Below are 18987 nucleotides of genomic sequence, written 5' to 3' on the forward strand. Positions count from 1 at the left end.
ACTAAGCACTTCCCAGATGATCAGAGATTAGTCTGCACTGTTGGGGATGATGGAGAAATGCAGTGGAGGAGCCTAGGTGAGGGAGAGGGTAAAATTGTGGTATCTGCTGTCAAGTCGTCCTATTTCTGTTTGCAATATTTTTCCTTTTTCTGAGTCCCTTTGTGAATCAGGTGCTAACAATAAGCTGCTATTGTGTGCCATTTCAAAGCTTTAGCTTAACTATAGAGGGACCAAGTGTTATTTTAGATGTGTTTTGTGTGTGTTCTTGGTGCATACATTGACTTTAATTCCTTCTTTTATTCTTTCCTGTTCAGGGAGTGGAGGTTAACTGTGTAGAAAATATGCAGGCCCAACCACCTCACTCTCTGAGGTAGCTTCTTATTGAGGGCTTCTTATTGAGTTTCCATCCAACACTCTCTTCTGAGCATACAGAGTAGCTACTGTTTGGGGGAACTGTTTAGAGTTTCTTATTATTTTGTTTTTGTAAGAGCCTATCATTCCCACCCAGTAAAATATCTAATACAGCCCAAGTCATTTTTGATGATGGGCTCTCTGAGATAGGGAGTTAAAGGGGGGGGTTGGGATAGGGAGAGAGAGAAGGGAAATGTCTAGAAAGGTGTAGGTAGCAAAAGGGCATTTGTTTTTATTTACTTGGAATAGACCTTTTAGCATCCCAGAGAAGGGAAATAGGGCTTGATCTCTAATTGTATTGCCATAGAGAGAATGGTAGGTCAGGATGCCTTGAAGTAGTTAGATTAAATATGAAAGACATGAATGGCCGTACCATTGTATGATTTTGCATATTTTTCTGGATCAGCCATGGAAGTTGGAAAAATTTTCCTAGATCTTCTGGGTTTGGGGATTCCAACTGGCTTATTGGTAAGGTTGGATTACAGAGAATCAAACAGACAAGTGGTTCAGAGATGGTACTTGAGCAGGAGAAACCTGAAGCCTAGGATGATTGCCTACTTTAAAATAAAGCTGCTTTAATAATATCAGTATTAATATAGGAATATTAGACCCTACATTTATATTTTGGTTTTAAGCTTTCCCCTAAAAAGGAGAAAGAAATAAATCTTAATATTTCTGTTCTTGTTCCTGGCTTCAGGGAAATTACTTACCAATGTATAAATGTACATTCCCTTCCTATCACTACCTCTGTGGGATCCCTTAATTGTAATGCCAGAGTTGAGGTCTCTTAATTGAAATATGGGAGAACTTGGCTTTAGGTTTTCTGTATATTGAACTCAGCACCTTAAAAGATGTTCTTTTTCTCTGTCAGATCTGTGTTTCATAATTTTTGCCTTTGCCTCTCCCCCTTTTTCAGCCTTAGCACTGCATTATTAAAATGTTTGTATCTGCTCAGTAATATTAGAAATCTGTGGCATGCAAAATGACTTTCTTTATATTGCTGTAAAAGAAATGAATTTAACAGAGGGCTCTCCAGTTGAAGTTAGGTATTTTGTGACCAGGCATTTAACACCCCTTTGCTGCACGTATATATTGTGTACATTTATAAACACATATGAATTTTCCCACTTTTCTCTTTGTTTATTTGAGGTTCAACTCTAAGGTACCTGGTAAAAGCTGGAAATATTTTTATTTCATTAAAAACATTAGAGAGGGTTTCTTTCAATTGTGTAAAGACACTGAGGAAGAAAAAGCAAGCATTACTTTGGCCCTTTTTCTGAGGCATGCTCAACTGGCAGTAATGAGAAACCTGAGGAGTGAGGCCCTAGGGAGAGCTAGTACCTAGCTTTGCAGAGATTTCTTTAGCATACAGTGTGATGACATTGGTAAACTGAAAGATTCAGAGCAGGGTAAGGGGTAGAGATGGAGCTGCCTTTCCACAGAGCAAACCTCCTTTCAGCTCCTATGGTAGCTATTTTGACTGGCATTTGTATAATTTCTTACACCTCTGAAAAGGAAAGAAACCCTAGATAAAGTTCCATGGCAGAAGGAGCAGACATTCTATACATCTGCTTCCCAGTTTAGGTATCTCACCCTTTTAAGGAATGATCATTTTGAGAAAGCTTCTGTGGGCTCTTTTCCTAACAAACAACATTATAGACCCTCAGAGCTAGAAGACATGAGGCATGTAGTGAACTATTCCCAGAAGTTTAATATTGAGTGGGAATCGGTTTTTGTCCAGATTTGTTGGAGAATGGCCTCCTGTTCTCTACTTGTTATATAGACATCTCTGTATGGCCAGAAAAGGAGCTTTAGAATGGAATACATATTAAGACCGCCTATGTGCTGCTCTAGGCTCTTATCTATTTCCACTTTATGTGATACTTTCCCCTTATGAGTTAGTACTCTATTTCCTATGCCAGTATATTTAACAAGAGACCAGGAGCAAGAAGGATGTAAATTCAAATTAAGTAGCTTTGAACCTCTGGTGCTGCCTTTTTTTTTTTTTTTTTAAGCCTCTCTTAAGATTAGGAGGTGGGGTGATATCCCTAGACTCCAGACTACTACATAGCAATTTGGCTTGTTAATGGCAGGAAATTGTGATTCCCTGTCTCTCTCCTCCCCTTTCCCCTCTAACTACTTCTGCCTCTGTGACCCCATTGTTCTTATCTCACTGAGTCTTTCCCAGGCACTAGAATTTAATTAATAGGTCATTTCTAATCTATGCGCCTTGTCTTTCCTCCTTCTGTCCCCTCCTTCCCTACCACATATTTTCTGTTTATTCTTAAGTGGTTTGTTTCTGAGAATTAATCTAGGTCATACCCTATATCCTGTGCTTCCTAGTTGGTCTCAGGCATCTTGCTCTATCAACAGTGTAATGATAGCAGCAGCTCCCTTCTCTGGCTTTGCCCTGTGTACTGTCCTTCTGCCAAGGCCATTTGTGTTGGGGGGGAGCAGAGAAAGGGTAGGTGGGGTGCCTAGCTTCTTCTCAAAACATCTTCAGTTTTTCGGGTTGTCTGACAGCTTTATGTACAGTATGTTTTAAGAAAACTTAAGTATAATTCTCTTTTTTATTTAGGATTTTAATTAAATAGGGTTTGATTCTGATGAGCAAGTTTGTGTGTGTGTGTGTGTGTGTGTGTGAGCATTTGTGTGTATGTATACCTATACAGATCTACATTATATATACAATTTTTGTACTATCATTTAAAATAAAAAAATGTTTCTTACTAAAAAGTCTTACCATTTCAGGTGTCATTGAAATTTTTTTTCCATCTCCTGGGCAAAAATTGTATCTACTGCCTGGTCACAGATAATCCTTAAGAGCAAGTTTTCCCCGTCCTACTGAGCTAATGAGGGTGGAGCAGTGGGAGGGTGGTTTTGGTGGGGGGAGCATCTTCTTTCCCCTCTTTGGTGCCTCTTCTGACCCATTCACACTCTCTACCTTTTCCTTATCTAGCTACTCCTCAGCTGGTATTCTTAAGAGGCAGAGCAAGTTGAGGTAAGAACTGAAGTGAGAATGGAGAGAACTTTTGACTGGCTTATTAATTTACATCTTCTTTCCTTCTTTTATCCCCCACTCCATTCCCTAAAAGCAAACAACCAAGAGAGGAGAATAGTAGCTGAAGTAAATGATTCTGTGCCTTGTGTGGGAGTTAAGTCAATGCCAAGATAAGGGGCGGGGTACGGGAAGAACATCAGGCCCAGGGAGGCTTGGACATAGTGCATTTGCTCTGCTGGCTTCTAAGCTACTCTTAGTTAATAAGGTGCTTGTTGTTATCTCAGTCTAATTCAGCACATATTTATTAAGTAAATATGCGTAGCAGTCTGGTTGTGGCACAATCCCTGTTGATAGCCAGGGTTGAACGGACCCACTTGGCTGGCTACTTGAGTGTTCCCGTCTAGTGTATAGTGTTCTCAAAAACTGCTCCATCGGCAATAAAGATGCCTTTCTCAGATAAAGGAGGGTAGGACTTCCCTGGTGGAGCAGTGGTTAAGAATTCACCTGCCAATGCAGGGGACACGGGTTCGAGCCCTGGTCCGGGAAGATCCCACATGCCGCGGAGCAACTAACCCTGTGCGCCACAACTACCGAGCCTGCACTCTAGAGCCTGCGCACCACGACTAATGTAGCCCACGTGCCTAGAGTCCCTGCTCCGCAACAAGAGAAGCCTGCGCACTGCAAAGAGTAGCCCCCGCTCTCCGCAACTAGAGAAAGCCCGCCTGCAGCAACGAAGACCCAACACAGACAAAAATAAAAAAATTAATAAAATTAATAAATTTAAAATAAATAAATAAATGAGGGTAAAACCAAAGTCAAGGACATATAAGTGTCAGTGTTCAACATTAGAATCTCCAGGTAAGCTCTCAAAGTCAATATTTAGGAAATTGAACGCTTACCATGTACTAGGCTGCATGTGGATAATTGCTTTTTGGTAAACAATACTGTGTACATATTAACTATAAGGTGCATCTGACAGGTACCTCATAAATGTATATATGGTCTTTGCTCTGCCTAGAGAAAAAGAGCAGGAACTCAAAAAGCCTTGAGAAGCAAAGAACTGAAAGTGTTGAATTAAAATCCTAGCGAGAGGGTTTCCCTGGTAGCGTAGTGGTTAAGAATCTGCCTGCCAAGGCAGGGGACACGGGTTTGAGCCCTGGTCCAGGAAGATTCCACATGCCGCGGAGCAACTAAGCCCGTGCGCCACAACTACTGAGCCTGCGTTCTAGAGCCCAGGAGCCACAACTACTGAGCCCACGTGCCACAACTACTGAAACCTGCGCGCCTAGAGCCTGTGCTCCACAACAAGAGAAGCCACCTCAATGAGAAGCCCGCGCACCGCAACAAAGAGTAGCCCCCGCTCACCACAACTAGAGAAAGCCCGTGTGCAGCAACAAAGACCCAGTGCAGCCAAAAAAAAAAAAAAAATCCTAGTAAGAAAAATCATCAAGCATATGGGAAAGTTGGAAGGGAATTGGAGATTTAGGAACCTAGAGTTCTCTGAAGGGTAAATATTCTTAAATGATGGAAAAAACCATGAACTAGGTCAACTTGCCTAAGATTTTCTCTCTCTGTGAAGGTGAGCCCTCTACTCCAAGATCAGTAGGTAGAAAATACAAGAGAAGGTTGAAGTGGGAGCAGCCTAGTGATAATTACACCTATGTAGGAGTTTCTGCAAGATGTCTGATAGCTAACAGTAAGTTTAGACTATAGGGGACCCCTGAGCCAGGTGTGGGGCTGCACTCTGCTACCATAAACAGTCCTAAAGTTTAAGAAAGTTCTTACTGTAAAGTAAAATGATATTTTAGAGAGAGGCCAATATCATAAATAATAACATGCTTTTAGTTTGTGCTACGTGTCCGTCAATGAGCTAGGAACTTTGTATGCACACAAACATACCTATCTTGCAAGGTGTGTATTATCTTCATTATGTAGATATTAAAAAACAGGCTGTGACTTTGCCCCAAGCCCCTCAGCTTAAAAATTTTTTTTTCTTTCTAAAACTACAGTTTCTACATAGAGTTAGTAGTGTTTTTTCCTCTGTAGTTTATCCTTTAGTCACAATACCGTCTCACTTGACTTTGGGCAGCTTAATTCATCTCAAATTGCAGTTAAGAAACTGGAGAGAAGTAAATTCTCCAAGCAGCCTTTCTAGCAAAATCCCCAAAGTAAGTTTTGCTCCAAAACTAATTCAGGAGGCATCTCCATAAAGCTGCTGGTCAGCAACACTTGAGCAAGGAGAGTCAAAGATAACCTCTCTTGCAGGAAATGGATGGGGTCTTCATCTCTAGGTGTGCTGGATTCTTCTGTCTTTCCTTTAGGTCACTTTCCTCCTTACTGTATCTCGTTCTCTATCCTGGGAGGCTAACCTGTATGAATTTCATCAACGGGTTCCCTGTGCTTTGGCTTCCAGTTGGATTCAGTCAGTAGGGAGCTCTGGGCAGGAGACTGGATGGAGACAAAAGACTGAAATCAGTGTATTGATTTCCCAGGTTCCCTCCCTTGGGGTCACCTGGGCCTAGCTGTATCCTTTGATTAAAGGCCACTGCCCCACTCAATGCAATCTCTCCTTCCAAGTCTCAGTAGCCATTACCTCCCTTTGTCCTTTCAGGTGTAAGGCTGTTACTAGCCTCCAGTTACTGACCTATCCCTTGCCAACACTTTTTAAAAGGAGCCCTTCATTATTTTGAGCGTGTCAACTATTTTCTCTTGGGACCCTAATACACCTGGTAAAGATAGGTGATCTTTTGGATTCATAGACTTCATATTTTATCCATGTACTTCAATCTTACTCTCATACATGTGACCTTAAATTCTTATGAGTCAACAGTTCTGAAGGGTCAACTGCTGGATTAAGTAACAGAGAGTGACTCACACCTGTGTGGTTCCCAAGTGTGGGGTAGTAGCATCAAGGAGACATAAATCTGAGAGATAATAATAGCTCAGGCCCCTATGACTTAGCTACCAAAGAACCCAAGATGCTGAACAGCTTTTCAAGTTTTGTGACTGTGGAACCTTCTGTGTTTCAGGTCCCCAAAGCTTTATACAAGCTGTTGGACTCTGCCTACTGGGGCCCTGGTTTCTCCATAACCTCCCAGGATACCTCTGAGAAATCAGCTTAGAAATCCCTCAGGATGACAACTTTATCCTGTTGGCACATTCTATTTTTTCTAAAGACGAAGTTTGAGCTAATATCCTAATTTTAGAAAAAGACTATCAGGGCTTCCCTGGTGGCACAGTAGTTAAGAATCTGCCTGTCAATGCAGGGGACACGGGTTCAAGCCCTGGTCTGCAAAGATCCCACATGCTGCGGAGCAGCTAAGCCCGTGTGCCACAACTACCGAGCCTGCGCTCTAGAGCCCGCAAGCCACAACTACTGAGCCCACATGCCACAACTACTGAAGCCTGCATGCCTAGAGCCCATGCTCAGCAATAAGAGAAGCCACCGCAATGAGAAGCCCGTGCACCACAACGAAGAGTAGCCCCTGCTCACCGCAACTAGAGAAAGCCTGCATGCAGCAATGAAGACCCAACATGGCCAAAAATAAATAAAATAAATAAATGTATTTTTTAAAAAAAGACTATCAGCAGATTCCTGAGTTAGGATCATGTTTATCCCTGTGTTGATAGTGATAATAATTTCTTTCAGTTTATCCCTAATTTATTATTCACTGCTGTCAGGATGAGGTGTTTCAGGATGAGTGCTAATGAATTGCATTCTTAATAGTCTATTTTGGGCAAATAACCGTTTCCCACAAAGCACTTAATTTAAGCCTATATATTTATATGGTGCTTTATAAACCCCATGTTGGCATATGTTCTTTCCATACTTTACAAAAGAAATTGAGGCGCGGAGAGGTTAGTGGAATTGCCAAGGTCACCCATAAAATTATTAAGGGGCAGAGTCCAAGGACTGTTGCTCTCACTGGCCCTGAGAAGGTTCTGAGAGTCCAGCTTAGGCATTCTTGGCTAGAGAAGTTGCCATAGTGTTTTTGTTTGTTAATATTTATTTATTTTTGGCTGCGTCAGGTCTTAGTTGCCGCAGGCAGGATCTTTCATTGCCACACGGGCTTAGTTGCCCCACAGCATGTGAGATCTTAGTTCCCCGACCAGGGATTGTACCAGTGTCCCCTGCACTGGAAAGTGAATTCTTAACCACTGGACCACCAGGAAAGTCCCCATAGTTTAGAAATACTAATAAATGAACATCCTTTACAATTAAACTGAAACCAGGACTTTAACCTGTAAATTGTTAAATTTCGATTGTACTTCTCTTTTGGGTCCACATTTGAACCTGAGGATCTTTTACCCCTTTGTGACCACCTTCAGGGCAAGAAGTGAAGTATCTGTGAGACTTGGCCCTTAGAGGGCTATGAAAGGTTGCAGTCTTAGAATTTTTCTTTGTCCTGGCTTGGTTTGAAAAGGATAATGAAGTCAGGTGACTGGAAAGATTCTTTACTTCTTCCTTTCTCTCCTCCACTATCTAGCAACTATCAATGATTTCAAAGTATCTCGGTTTAAGTAAAGCATCCAGTGAGAAAAAATTGAGATCTAAAGGACCTCTCCAACCCGGTGAAACAAGCTCCAAGCAGAAAGCGGGTAGACTCTGGAGGACAGCCAGATTTGGTGGAACAAGCTATCCGATGTGTGAGAAGTGTTCAGAGGGCATTTAAAAACCTTAAGGGTAAAATCTATAAACGAAGTTTGTAAGGATACAAAGGGAAACGTATTGCTGAGTAGAAGCAGATCGCAAAGTTAGGAATAATAGCCCAGGGTGAGTTTGAAGGAACCGCCATCTCACAAGATACCATGTTTTCTCCTTTAGAAAGGGTTTTCACGTACATTATCGTACTTGAGCCTCTCAACCCCATTTTTCAGGTGAGGAAACGGAGGCTTAGGGTAGAGCTTTGACTAGGCAGGATCACAGGCAGTAAAGGGCGGAGCTAGAAACCATCTCAGGGTTCTTCAAACTGTTCCCAGCGGATTCCTGTCGAGGGCTTTTAGGCAAAAAACCCGGAGAGGAACTGGCGAGGCTTCCTTAGCTGCAAGGCGTGGTCTGGCCTCCAGGAGGCGCCAGCGGCAGGGCGGCCTAGGGCTCCAACCCGGTGGATATCTCCGCCACGCGCCGGTAAAAACGAGACTTGTAAATCCGCAAAAGCAGCCACCGCCCGCGCGAGGTCTTTAGCTCCAGGCAGTGGGCGGGGCAGGCCGTCCTGCTCGTCCCTCTCATTGGCCCCCGGGAGTAACGGACAGGTATCTGCACCCAGCCCGGGCCAGAGGAACCTCACGACACACGCTAGCTGATCTTCGGCGCGCGGGGCTCGAGTGCGGCCCGGGAGTCCGCGAGAGGAGGCTACGCATGCGTGCAATAAATACGCTTCTTGGCACCCCTCTGGCTCCGCGAAGGGGAACTCCTTAGGGAACTGCTGGGGCAAACCCCTAACTTCACCAGTACTTTGCTGGGTTTTTTTTTGCAGCCTACCCCTCTTGCGACCCAGGTTCTTCCAGCCAAATTCCCTTTATGACAAGATTTCCTGATGTGAAACTTCAGTCACTTACGCTGCAGCTTCATTTTATTTCTCCAAAAATACCCTCCCCCCACCCCATAGAGCATTCTACGAAAAAGTCCCTCTTATCTCGGTCCAGAAACGTGCTCGGAGTACCCTCCCTAACCCCACCTAAATTCTACCCGGGTTCTCCTGGGCCCTGGTTCATCTCCACGCACCATTTCTTAGCTTGCCTCCTTCAGGAAATCTTTCGTGATAAACCCCGGTGGGAGCGCAGCCATCCCAATTACTCGGGAGAGAGCTCAAGGCCAAGTTGAAGGCAGAGATTCTGGAGAAAAAGGGCTCAGAGCAGCCGACCGACTCCCGCCCCGCCCCCTCCGCGAGTAAAGTCAGGCAGTGGCTCGGGGACACAGCTGTATTGGGAAGGGGAGGCTCCTACACAGTAGGAGGAGGCACGTCCCAGGAGGCCCGAGGACTCTACACAACGGGCATGGTGCGGCCCGCCCGGGGCCGAGTCTGTGGAGGCCCGGAGGGGCGAGTTAAGGCAGCTTGGCTGAGGGAGGTGGGGGAGTGGGAGTGTGCCAGTTCCCCCCGAAAAGCTGGCTCACTGAGGGGGCGAGCTTCTCACCTCCCACTCCTCTCTCGAGGACAGGGGGAAAGACAGTCGGCAGTCAATAAATAAACCCGGGGCGGGTGGGGACCCCGGGAGACTCTCAGAGTCCAGGAAGGCTGGAGGTGTGGAACAAGGAGAGAGGGAGGTGATCTGTCCTTGGAGATGCGTCCACGCTCACGGCCTCTGAGGGCATGGGCCTCGAGGGTACCATTTGAGGCCTTGGAGCAGCTCCCTTTAAAAGTTAAAATGGTTGCCACTAGGGACGGCCGACTGCGAGGAAGGCCCGACGAGGGGAGGCTTCAGGGGCACCTGGGGCTTCTCGACATCCACCCTCTTCAGGGCGCGGCCCCGGTGCCCCTCAGGCCGGCCCAGGTACAGGAGGTGTCTCCCGGTACCCCCGGAGTACCTGGAGGGGCCTCCCGAAGGGACTCGGGTGAGCAGCGCGGGGGGTGCACGGTGCGTGGAGAAGGGCAACCTCCGGCTGCCGCCCACCCCGAGCCGGGGAGCTGGGGCGGAGAGAGCAGGCCGGGTGGCGGGGGCCGGGCGCTTGCCCTCCGGGGGCACGTCCAGCCTCCGAGGCGTGGCACAGTCCCGGGGGAGCAGGCAGGGGCCGGCAAAGAGGGTGGGGGCCGGGGCGGGCTCGGGCGGCAGCGCCCGCGAGGTGAAAGGGGCGGCGGCCGGGGGCTCGACCTCCTTCCTGGGCGGCTGCGGGCCGTGCAGATAGCGCAGCAGTTCCTCCAGGGTGGTGACTTCCACGGCCTGCCCGGGACAGCCGGGCGGCGGCGGCCTCACCAGCACGCGCGGCGCGGGGCCGCCCGCCGTGTTCCCGCCCCGGGCGCGGCCCCGGCCCTCCTTGGCGTTGTTCCCGTTCTGGTTCCACTCCCAGGGACCCCCGGCGTGGCGGAGGTGCTTGACCGGCAGCTCCGGCGTGGACTCCGGGGTGGGCAGGCAAGCCAGCTCCGGCGGGGTTACGCCCTCAGGAGGAGGCAGGAAGGTGGTGTAGAGCTGGGGTGTCTGTGCACCCCCTCCGTCCTTGGACGTTGGCTGCGGCTCTGGGCCCGCCCCGTGCAGACGGGCCAAGCTGCGAAGGGATAGAGGGCGCGGGAGCCCCGCAGTCTCGATATCCTTGCTCCGACGTCTGTGGGCGCGGCGACAAGCGCAGGAGACCAGGAGGCCAGAGACCGAGGCGCCCAGGGCGAAGGCTGCGGCCACACAGGCCAGGAGGAGTGGGATGGGGACGGCGCGGGAGACTGAGGCTGCCGGGAGGTCCCGTCGCACGCCTGCCGACCGAGAGGAAGGAGGGAGGAGGGAGGCTCAGGGAAGGTGGGCCAGCGGGATGGCAGGTTCCGAAGTGTCGCCTCTCTCCTGCTGCTGCTCAGCTCCAACGCAGCTTTGACCCTCTTTAGGAATCACCTCCCCTGACCCCTCAACACACACAACCCACCGAACTACCTTTCACACGCAAGCTAGAGCTTGGGCCTGGGGAGTCCCCATCCCAGCTCTGGCCCCTGTAGCCATGCCAAGAACAACTGCCAAACTCTGCCCGTGCTGAGGGAGGCGGGGCTGGGAGGGGAGGCTCCAAACAGGCATTATTAGTGAGCACCAAACAGCGATCAGTGAGGGGCTTAGAATTCTTCAAGAATCAGCAGCCCCACACTTCACTCCTATCCCTCCCAGCCAGCCCCCTTACCCTGAGTGTGAGCTCCAAGAGTGGAAGACTGGGGCCGGGGGTGGGCATCACTGGGGGGGCTTGGGGTCTCAGGGGAAGGGCCAGGACTCAGAAGCACTGGTGACAGAGACCAGGTCAGAGCCAGTGAGGCTCCTGCTCTCCACCTCTGATACCCATTCAGCGGGTTCCCGCACCCCCTTTGGAGCCCAAAGGTCCAGAAGTGCAGCCTTCATTTTCCTCTGGAAATGGGCGAGGGCTCACTCTGCAAAGCACTCTTTCATTTATTTGTTCAAAAACTATCTGTTAAGCACCCTATTATGTGCCAGGCACTGAGCTATATGCTAGGTATTTGGAGGGTGCTAACCCTTTTCTGAGACTCTCTCAGGGTGTCCAGGGTGCTGGTCTGCTGCTGCCATGGGGCACAGACTTGGGTGAGTGTGGGCTGAGCAAGGTGAAGTTGGGACAGTAGAACTCACCATAAGCAGAATCCCCTGTGCCAGACTGACTCCCAGTAGCTCCATCTATGAAAAAGGGAGAGAGAGGGTGAAGATAGGGGCAGAGGGAAGCTTCATGAAGAACTGATGGGCATGACTGTACCACAGAAGGAGAGAAAGACAAAAGCCCACACCTGGGATGGTGTCTATGGCCATCAGAGCCATGCGCAACAATGGCTACAGCCACCCCTGCCGCTTCTGTTTACCTTGGCAGTCATCATGCTCCATGGATTCCTGGTTCCCAGCTGGATGCACATCAATCCTAGGAGGAAATGGAGGTGGCTCAGTGCAGGTATACATCTTGCCCCCATCCCCCACCCTAGCCCTCAGCTTCCTCTCTTAGTGGGAAACTTTCTCCTCAGGAGATCCACAAGCCTCTCACTTACCCACCAGGTCCCCTGATATCCACACAGCCTCTGGAGCTGTCCCATCCACAGTATGGGTCCTGAGAAGCCAGACAGCTCCTAGGGAAAACTGAGTCATGTGAGGCTGGGACCCTCTCCACCCTAATCACATTCCATTCCCCTGCCTCTTCCACTCTCACCCTGGCCTGCAGGAGGCTCTTAGCCTGATACTCCCATCCTATCCACCCCAATCCCTAGTCCAGTCCCTGGTTACTGCCCACCTGCAGAATGCTTGAGATACCCACCCCCAAACCATCCCCTGCGTTTCCCTGCCACCCACTATGCCTGTGTTCCTGTGTGCCTGCAGGCCCAGAGCCCACCCAGACAGGGCCTGACCTCAGGTCCCTCTCACCTCCGACAGGCCCCATGCCGGGCACATCGACTGAGAGGGAGGTAGATGATACAGCCAGAAAAAGCCACAAAGAGCCTGTGACCTTCAGTGTCCAGCTCCAGCCCTGTGACCCGCCGTGCTGTTTGGGCTGCCCGCTTCCCACTGCACCTAGGGTGAGGCCAGAAGGAATCAGAGATGGAGCAGGTGAGGCTCCTTTTTCCCTGGGTGAGTTAAAGAACAGAAGCGGGGGAGGCATACAAGCAACTGAGTACAACTCATAGGGCTCCTCTGCCCCAACACAGTGTCCAGCTTCTCGCCAAGGCCCTCTCTCTTCCCCACAACTTCCAATATTGGAGTCCCCACCCCATCCCCATATCCCCATCTACCACTCCACATCCCATCCCTGCTCTGCAGGGGGCCTGCTGGACAAAGGGCTCACCGGGAGGGGCTGTAGGCATCGATCTCTTCCAACAGAATGGGCTCAGGGCCCCCAGATTGCCCCCATGGGGGCAGCACCTTCAGCACTGTCCCATCGTTGGAGCCAAGGAACAGGACTGTGGTATTACTGTAAGGACCAGCCATGCCATCCACAGCTACCTGGGTCAGTAGGGCCCTGGAGGGATAGGCCTCAGGTCAGGACAACCTGACCAGTGGAAGCTTGAGTGTTTCAAGGACAGCTCATGTGTCTGGGTACCCCCTTCTCTGCCCTTCCCCCAGCCCAGTGTTTCCTTCTTAGCTCTCTCCCTTCCACTTTCACGGGTTCTTCCTCCTACCAATATGATTTACCTTGTGGGGTCAGGGAAAGAGTGGCTGAGGTGGGGAAGGCAGTGGTCAGCATTTTCTAGCCCCATACCTGCTGGTGAAGGTAAGCAGAGGTTGATGGGTGGCAGGTGGCACGGCAGGGTCCAGGAGTGGGTGAGCCTTGATGAAGGTCAGGACATCATCAGGGAGGTCTCGAGAAGAGGGGAACAATGCAGCTACACCTACTCCTGCACAGGATCCTGGCCTGGTGGACACAAAGGAAGAGGGAGCCTTAGGGCAGGGAGCTGGGGCTTAGTTAGGCTCTGTGACCACCACCTACCCACTGCTCCCAAACATGATTGGTAACCCTTGTTCCGCCTACACGCAGACATTCACACTACTGCTTCCCTTCCCTGCTGCCAACCCTCTACAGCCCCCTCCCCAGGCCTTGGACACCTTGCCCTCTCCTCATAATCCCATTTGGGGAGCAGACACTGCTTGTTTCTACCTCCACAAAGGCCACGCCCACCCTGCGTACCTCGGGGAGGGGACCCTGTCCTCAGACACAGGGGTCCAGGCCCCATCCAGACTCCTCTGCTCCTTGAACTTTCCCTCAAACCCACGCTCAATATCATCCAGGTAGAAGGCACAGACCGCAGAGCCGGGGATGCTGAGGGAGCCAGAAAAGGATGCGGGCTAGGTGTTGGAAGGGACAGCACAGTTCCTCCTAGGTAAGACATGGCAGCTCCCCTTCATATACCGTATTAGGGCGGAGCCTGAGAGGGTGGGGCAGCCCCTGGGGGCCACGCTAGGAGAAAAACGGTGGGCAGAACAGCAAACTGGCTTTGAATGGAGCTTCCGCTCACTGCCCCCATCAATAGGCGTTGAGAGAGGAACCTGGATGCTGGTGGGGCAGGGGACAGATTGGGCCACATTGGTTAGTCTGGTACCAACCTATTGGTCTGGGTGGTGAAGACCCCAAAGAGAGCAGAGCGGCCATACAAGTTGACAGGCCCTGTCAAGGCCTGTAAGACGTCAAAATAGAAGGTAGAGTCCCCAGGGACAGAGCAGTTGAGCCGCAGCTTCAGGAAAGATGTCCAGTGGCGGTCCAAGGCCCGAGGTGAGCCGCCCATGTCACGCTTACACACACGGGCCACACGGGAGAACTGTACCTGTGCGTGGGAGAGTTGGAGACGAGGAGAACGGTGAGAGAGAGCCCCAGGGCCAGCAGGGTGAGAGCAATGTGGTGAGTTAGAGCACCAAGAGACAAATGTTAGGGGCACAGCAAAGGAAGGGTGTGGTCGGTCAATGTGGGTCAAGGTGAGGGACCTAGCAGGATGCGGGGGCAGAGGCCTGGGGGCTACTCCAAGTTGGGGGCCTCAGAGTCCAGGGGATTGCGTTGTGGAGATTAGGGCCAGGAGCCCCTAATCTCCCCTGAATGACTGGCTCCTCACCATCCAGCAGAGCCCTCTAGCTACCCACCCCTGGTGCCCACTTCCTTACCCTCCCCAGCCGGGCGTCCTCCACAGAGACTTCTCGGAAGAAGAAGTAGACATGGTCTCCATGCTCCAAAGCGTGGACAAAGTGTGGCTCTGAAGGGGGAGTGACAGGAAAGGTACGGAAGAGAAACTACACCTGTTCAGAAACTCCTGGCCCCCCACAGCCTCTCCCCTCTGCATACATGCTCACCATTACCACCATCTGCCTGCCATCGACCGCCCCCTGCACCTCCTCCCCAAGAGCAGCCTCCCTGCCCTAGGCCCGCCCTGACCTCGGAGCCACTTGGAGTCGTACTTGGCGGAGCGGAGTGGGGGCTGAGGCCCAAGGCTTCTGTAAACCACAGCATCACTGGCCTGGAAATCCGCGGCTGTGGCTGAATACAGGCTGCCCTCTGGAGGGGTAGGGTGGGGTCAGGGGAGGGCTCAGGGATCCATATCTTGGCTCTCCTTGGGCCTCCCACACCCCTCCCTTGGCCTGACCTTGGCCCCTACCTTAACCCTCCACTCAGGAGCATGGGGGAAAGACCAAATTAGGAAAGGGGCTAACGTGGGAGTTCCCTCCGGCCACAGGCCTGCTGCTCACATGCCCAGGTGCATACCTGCAAAGACGGCCACGTTGGACTGGGTGGCATCAAAGGGGCATCGAGCCTGCCCGCTCAGCTCCTCACCCTCCTGCTGCAGCGAAGTTATCTGGAGGCAGAGGAAACAGGTTCTTGGACCCCTTGGGGTGTTGCGAATCTGGCTCCATAGCCCACTTCCTCATGTCCCCTTGCCTCCTTGCTCCACCCCTTCCTGACCCCTCCCCTCTGGGCACTCCTGTTCCCCTACCCCTGCTGGTCCATCCCCACTGAACTGATTGCCCAGCTTGGGTTCTTCTCCCACTCCAGTCCTGATGCCCCGCCCTCGCCTTTGTACCCCATAGCTGCGGCACACGGGGCTGAATGAGTTCGTTCCACAGGCAAGGAGTGTCTGGGAGTCCCAGGGAACGAGAACACGAATGTAGTTGTAGCACTCGTCCTAGAAAATCCAGAATTCTTGGTCAGTGACCGGGCTCCCCGGGACTGGGACGGGGTGGGGGTCACATGAAGTAGGGCTGCTCCACTTGAGCCAGGCAGAGCAGTGTGGGGTGAAGTCCCAACTAAGCTATCTACTCCTAGTCCTCTGGCCTTGGGCAAGTTCTTTGGCCTTTCAGAGCCTCACTTTCCTTTTGTGTGAGGTGTGTAAAGGAAGCTAAAAATCATGAATTCCCTTTCCTGTACATTTTCCTCTGTGGACCAAGATGAGAGAAGTGAGGGGAAATGGGCACAGTGGAGGCCACTTAGACAGAGCCTAGAGGCAGGGTCATCTCCTTCCCTCAAGATTCTCATCCCACTCCTCACCGTCAGCTTCCCCCGCACGGCACAGTTCTCCATGTCTTGACTCCTCCATGTTAGATACTGGTGGGAGAAGTAGAAGGGGAAAAATCATGGGGCAACCTGGAACCACCTCACATTATGGCTCCTCTTGGAGTCTTCTACCTACCCACTTGATCCCGGTTAGACCTTTCCCAGCCTCATCTCCATGCCTCAACCTCCTCCCACACAGCCCCTCACCTTGTTGGGCACTAGCCCCTCCCCTTCTTCTTGGGCTTGAAGATCAAAGGAGAAAACGTGATCCCTGAAGAGACAGGCAAGGAGGGATCAGAGCCAAGCCATGGATCCCCACCTGAACTCCTGAGCCTCCCACCTTGCCCATGTTCAGCTGCTCAGGGACAAACAGTGCCCTCTCTCCTCCCCCTTACTCCACAACTTGGCAGTTGTGCTCTGGGTCCTAGCATGCCCATGTCCCATGGCTTATACACCTGCATGTGTCCCCTGCAAGATGTTGCAGTGGCCATGCAGGTCCCATGCCTGCCCAGCAGCAGGCCTGTCAGCCCCACAATGGTGCCACAGCCAAGTTTACCGCGCAGCCACTAGCAAGGTCCGGTTCAAGGTCAGGAATCTCTGAAAGTCCAGCCCAAGTTCTGCAACCACAGCGTCATCCTCCAGGCCCCGGAACCAGGATAATGGGGAAATACCTAGAAGGCACAGAGAGGTGGGTGCTGAGGGCCAGCCAGAATACCATGTACTCCCTCAACACCCTCTCCAACCAGATGAAACCCAGCCACGGACATAAAATGGATATGTGAGATGAGTTGTGAGGTATTAATAAAGCTATTAATAAGGCTATTAATAAATGTAATACCAGCTAACTCTGAGCACTTAACCTCTGCCAAGCATTATGTTAGCATGTTAGATGCATTGTCTCACTTCAGACAACAACCCTATGAGGTAGGTACTAACATTGGCCCCATCTTACAGATGAGGAACCTGAGGCTTAAAGCCATTAAGAAATTTGCACAGCTCATTTAGCTTGGAAGTGGCAGGCACCCCAATTGAGATCCAGGTCTGTCTGACTCCAGAATTGAGCCCAACCCCTTCTTGGAACTGCCTTAGGGCTAGCAATTCCCTTTCACTCCCACATTGTACACTGTCCCATGTGGACCATTTACTCACCCCATTTCTCCCAGCCCTCTCTTTGCACCCTCCCCTCAAGGCTCTTCACAGGCCACCTCAGCCCTCCAAGGTTTCTGCCTCCTCTGACCAACTCCAGCATCCACCTGGCCTGATCATGGAAACCACAGTCATCAGCGTTCAAAGGGACCCCAGAGTTCAGAGAGAGATGATTTAACATTCATATGGTGCTTCGAACCACGTCTGGCACATGTGTTTACTGCTCTTATCCCCCAAAAGTTACTCCCAATAACCTAACTGCCATTCCTTCATCCTTAAAATTACTCTAAATCCTGCATATATAACAGGAACTTGCAAACAGATAAAGGTCCTTCTCAGAAAAAGTTGGCTGGTGGTTTCCCTCACGGTGGGACCTAGACTTGGTAGTGATAACGTGGTGGAGAGGGAGGTGAGAGGTGTTGGGAACCACTGAATTAGTCCCAAGCCTTCATTTTGTAGCTAATAATAATAGCAAACATATATAAATCATTTACTTTGTGCCAGACAGTGTTCTCAGAACTTTACCTGTATTACCTCATTTAATCCCTAAATAACTCTATGAGGTAGAATACTATTATTAGTAGTTTTTTTTTTTTTTTTTTTTTTTTTTGGCTGCACTGCATGGCTTGCAGGATCTTAGTTCCCCAACCAGGGATTGAACCCGGGCCACCACAGTGAAAGCACCGAGTCCTAACCATTGGACCACCAGGGAACTCCCGGTAAAATACTATGACTACCTTCATTTTGCAGATGAGGAGACTGAGGCAAAGAAAGGTTAAATAACTTGAAGAGCTCACACAGCTAGTGAGCAGCTTAGCAGGGATTCAAACCTGCTAAGGTCTGGTCTGGCCGAGAGTCCACATTCTTTATCACTGAACAATGCTGCCCGGAAGTGAAGGAAGTAGGCCCGCAGATGAGAAGTGACAGACCTGAGGTGCCAGCTCACTCTACCTGTCTTCTCTCCTTTTCTGGTCAGGCTCTTAGCTTCCTTGAGACTGAGAGCCTTCCTGCACCTTGCCACCCACACAAGGGGTCTCAGTGTCTACCTGCCAAGACTGAGTGCTGAGCTCATATAGAGGTGGTGAGGTACCAAGCACTCACCTTGCAGGTCAGAGGTCAGCAGAGGGAGGGGGTCCTGGGGAAAGGCAGCCTGGGTGTGGGGAAGTGAGAGCAGCAACAGCAGTAGCAGCAAGGGCATGAAGCGGGGCTCACGGGGCATCCTGTGTGGGGCAGCTCAGGCCCCAGGGGGTGCCCCCTCACCCATATGCTGGCCCTGAAAGAGAAGACAGAAAAGTGGGGGAAGCAGGCAGACCCCTTCCCAGGTCTATCACCAGAAGACCCAGTGCAGTAGGGAGAAGAAACCTCTCTCTGGCACTGCCTCAGTCCCAGCCAGCTGTCACTGTCACTCAAGGTCCTTCCCTGTCCAACTGGCCCAAACTGGCTGGTACGAAGCCTGCCAGCATGACCCCAGGTAAGGACAGGACCCGCCTGCTCTCCCTCCCAGCCTTCTCACTCAGCCTTTTCTCCTCTCTCCTGACTGGGCCTGGGACATTCAGTAGGTGACACCTCGTGGCCCCCCTCTTGCTAACCTCTTCTCAGCTATAATTAGACACTGAAGCCTTAAAATTATAAATAGTGACTCCTTGGCACTGGGGAGGAGGAAGAGGGCACCATGTCTGCCTCCCCCCTCCCTCACGGACCCCCATGGCACCCGGGAGCAATTTAGGCGCTGTGCCCTGGTAGAGGCAGCTGCGAAGCAGCCATCATTGTCTAGGGTTGAGGAAGA

At 50.8% G+C, this 18987-nt stretch overlaps 1 protein-coding gene across 3 annotated transcripts; it reads right to left on the bottom strand.

Moving 5' to 3' along the window:
- Positions 1 to 9766: 9766 nt before the first annotated feature.
- On the bottom strand, positions 9767 to 18420 carry SEMA6C (semaphorin 6C). 3 transcript variants are annotated; one of them, XM_065873386.1, is made up of 18 exons: positions 18303 to 18420; positions 16612 to 16726; positions 16263 to 16326; positions 16050 to 16106; positions 15586 to 15687; positions 15270 to 15360; positions 14943 to 15062; positions 14675 to 14763; positions 14126 to 14343; positions 13710 to 13841; positions 13284 to 13436; positions 12870 to 13043; positions 12452 to 12598; positions 12082 to 12159; positions 11902 to 11957; positions 11678 to 11722; positions 11223 to 11318; positions 9767 to 10812 (listed from the first exon to the last, which is right to left on the bottom strand). In XM_065873386.1, the coding sequence occupies exons 1-18, from the start codon at positions 18418 to 18420 to the stop codon at positions 9767 to 9769; spliced, it is 2901 nt and encodes a 966-aa protein (XP_065729458.1). The 3 variants fall into 3 exon arrangements, with proteins under 3 accessions (XP_065729458.1, XP_065729474.1, XP_065729465.1); XM_065873402.1 differs by lacking the exon at positions 14943 to 15062; XM_065873393.1 differs by lacking the exon at positions 11223 to 11318.
- Between the last annotated feature and the right edge of the window lie 567 nt (positions 18421 to 18987).

The sequence above is a fragment of the Phocoena phocoena genome, chromosome 1 (genome assembly GCF_963924675.1).
Source record: "Phocoena phocoena chromosome 1, mPhoPho1.1, whole genome shotgun sequence".
NCBI lineage: Eukaryota > Metazoa > Chordata > Mammalia > Artiodactyla > Phocoenidae > Phocoena > Phocoena phocoena.

Excerpts from the sequence above, each read along its gene's own strand:
- SEMA6C (XM_065873386.1), bottom strand. The coding sequence starts at position 18,420 with ATGCCCCGTGAGCCCCGCTTCATGCCCTTGCTGCTACTGCTGTTGCTG. Across the intron at positions 13,044-13,283 it reads CTGCTTACCTTCACCAGCAG|GGCCCTACTGACCCAGGTAG; the intron begins GTATGGGGCTAG and ends CTATCCCTCCAG. Across the intron at positions 12,599-12,869 it reads GATGCCTACAGCCCCTCCCG|GTGCAGTGGGAAGCGGGCAG; the intron begins GTGAGCCCTTTG and ends GCCTCACCCTAG.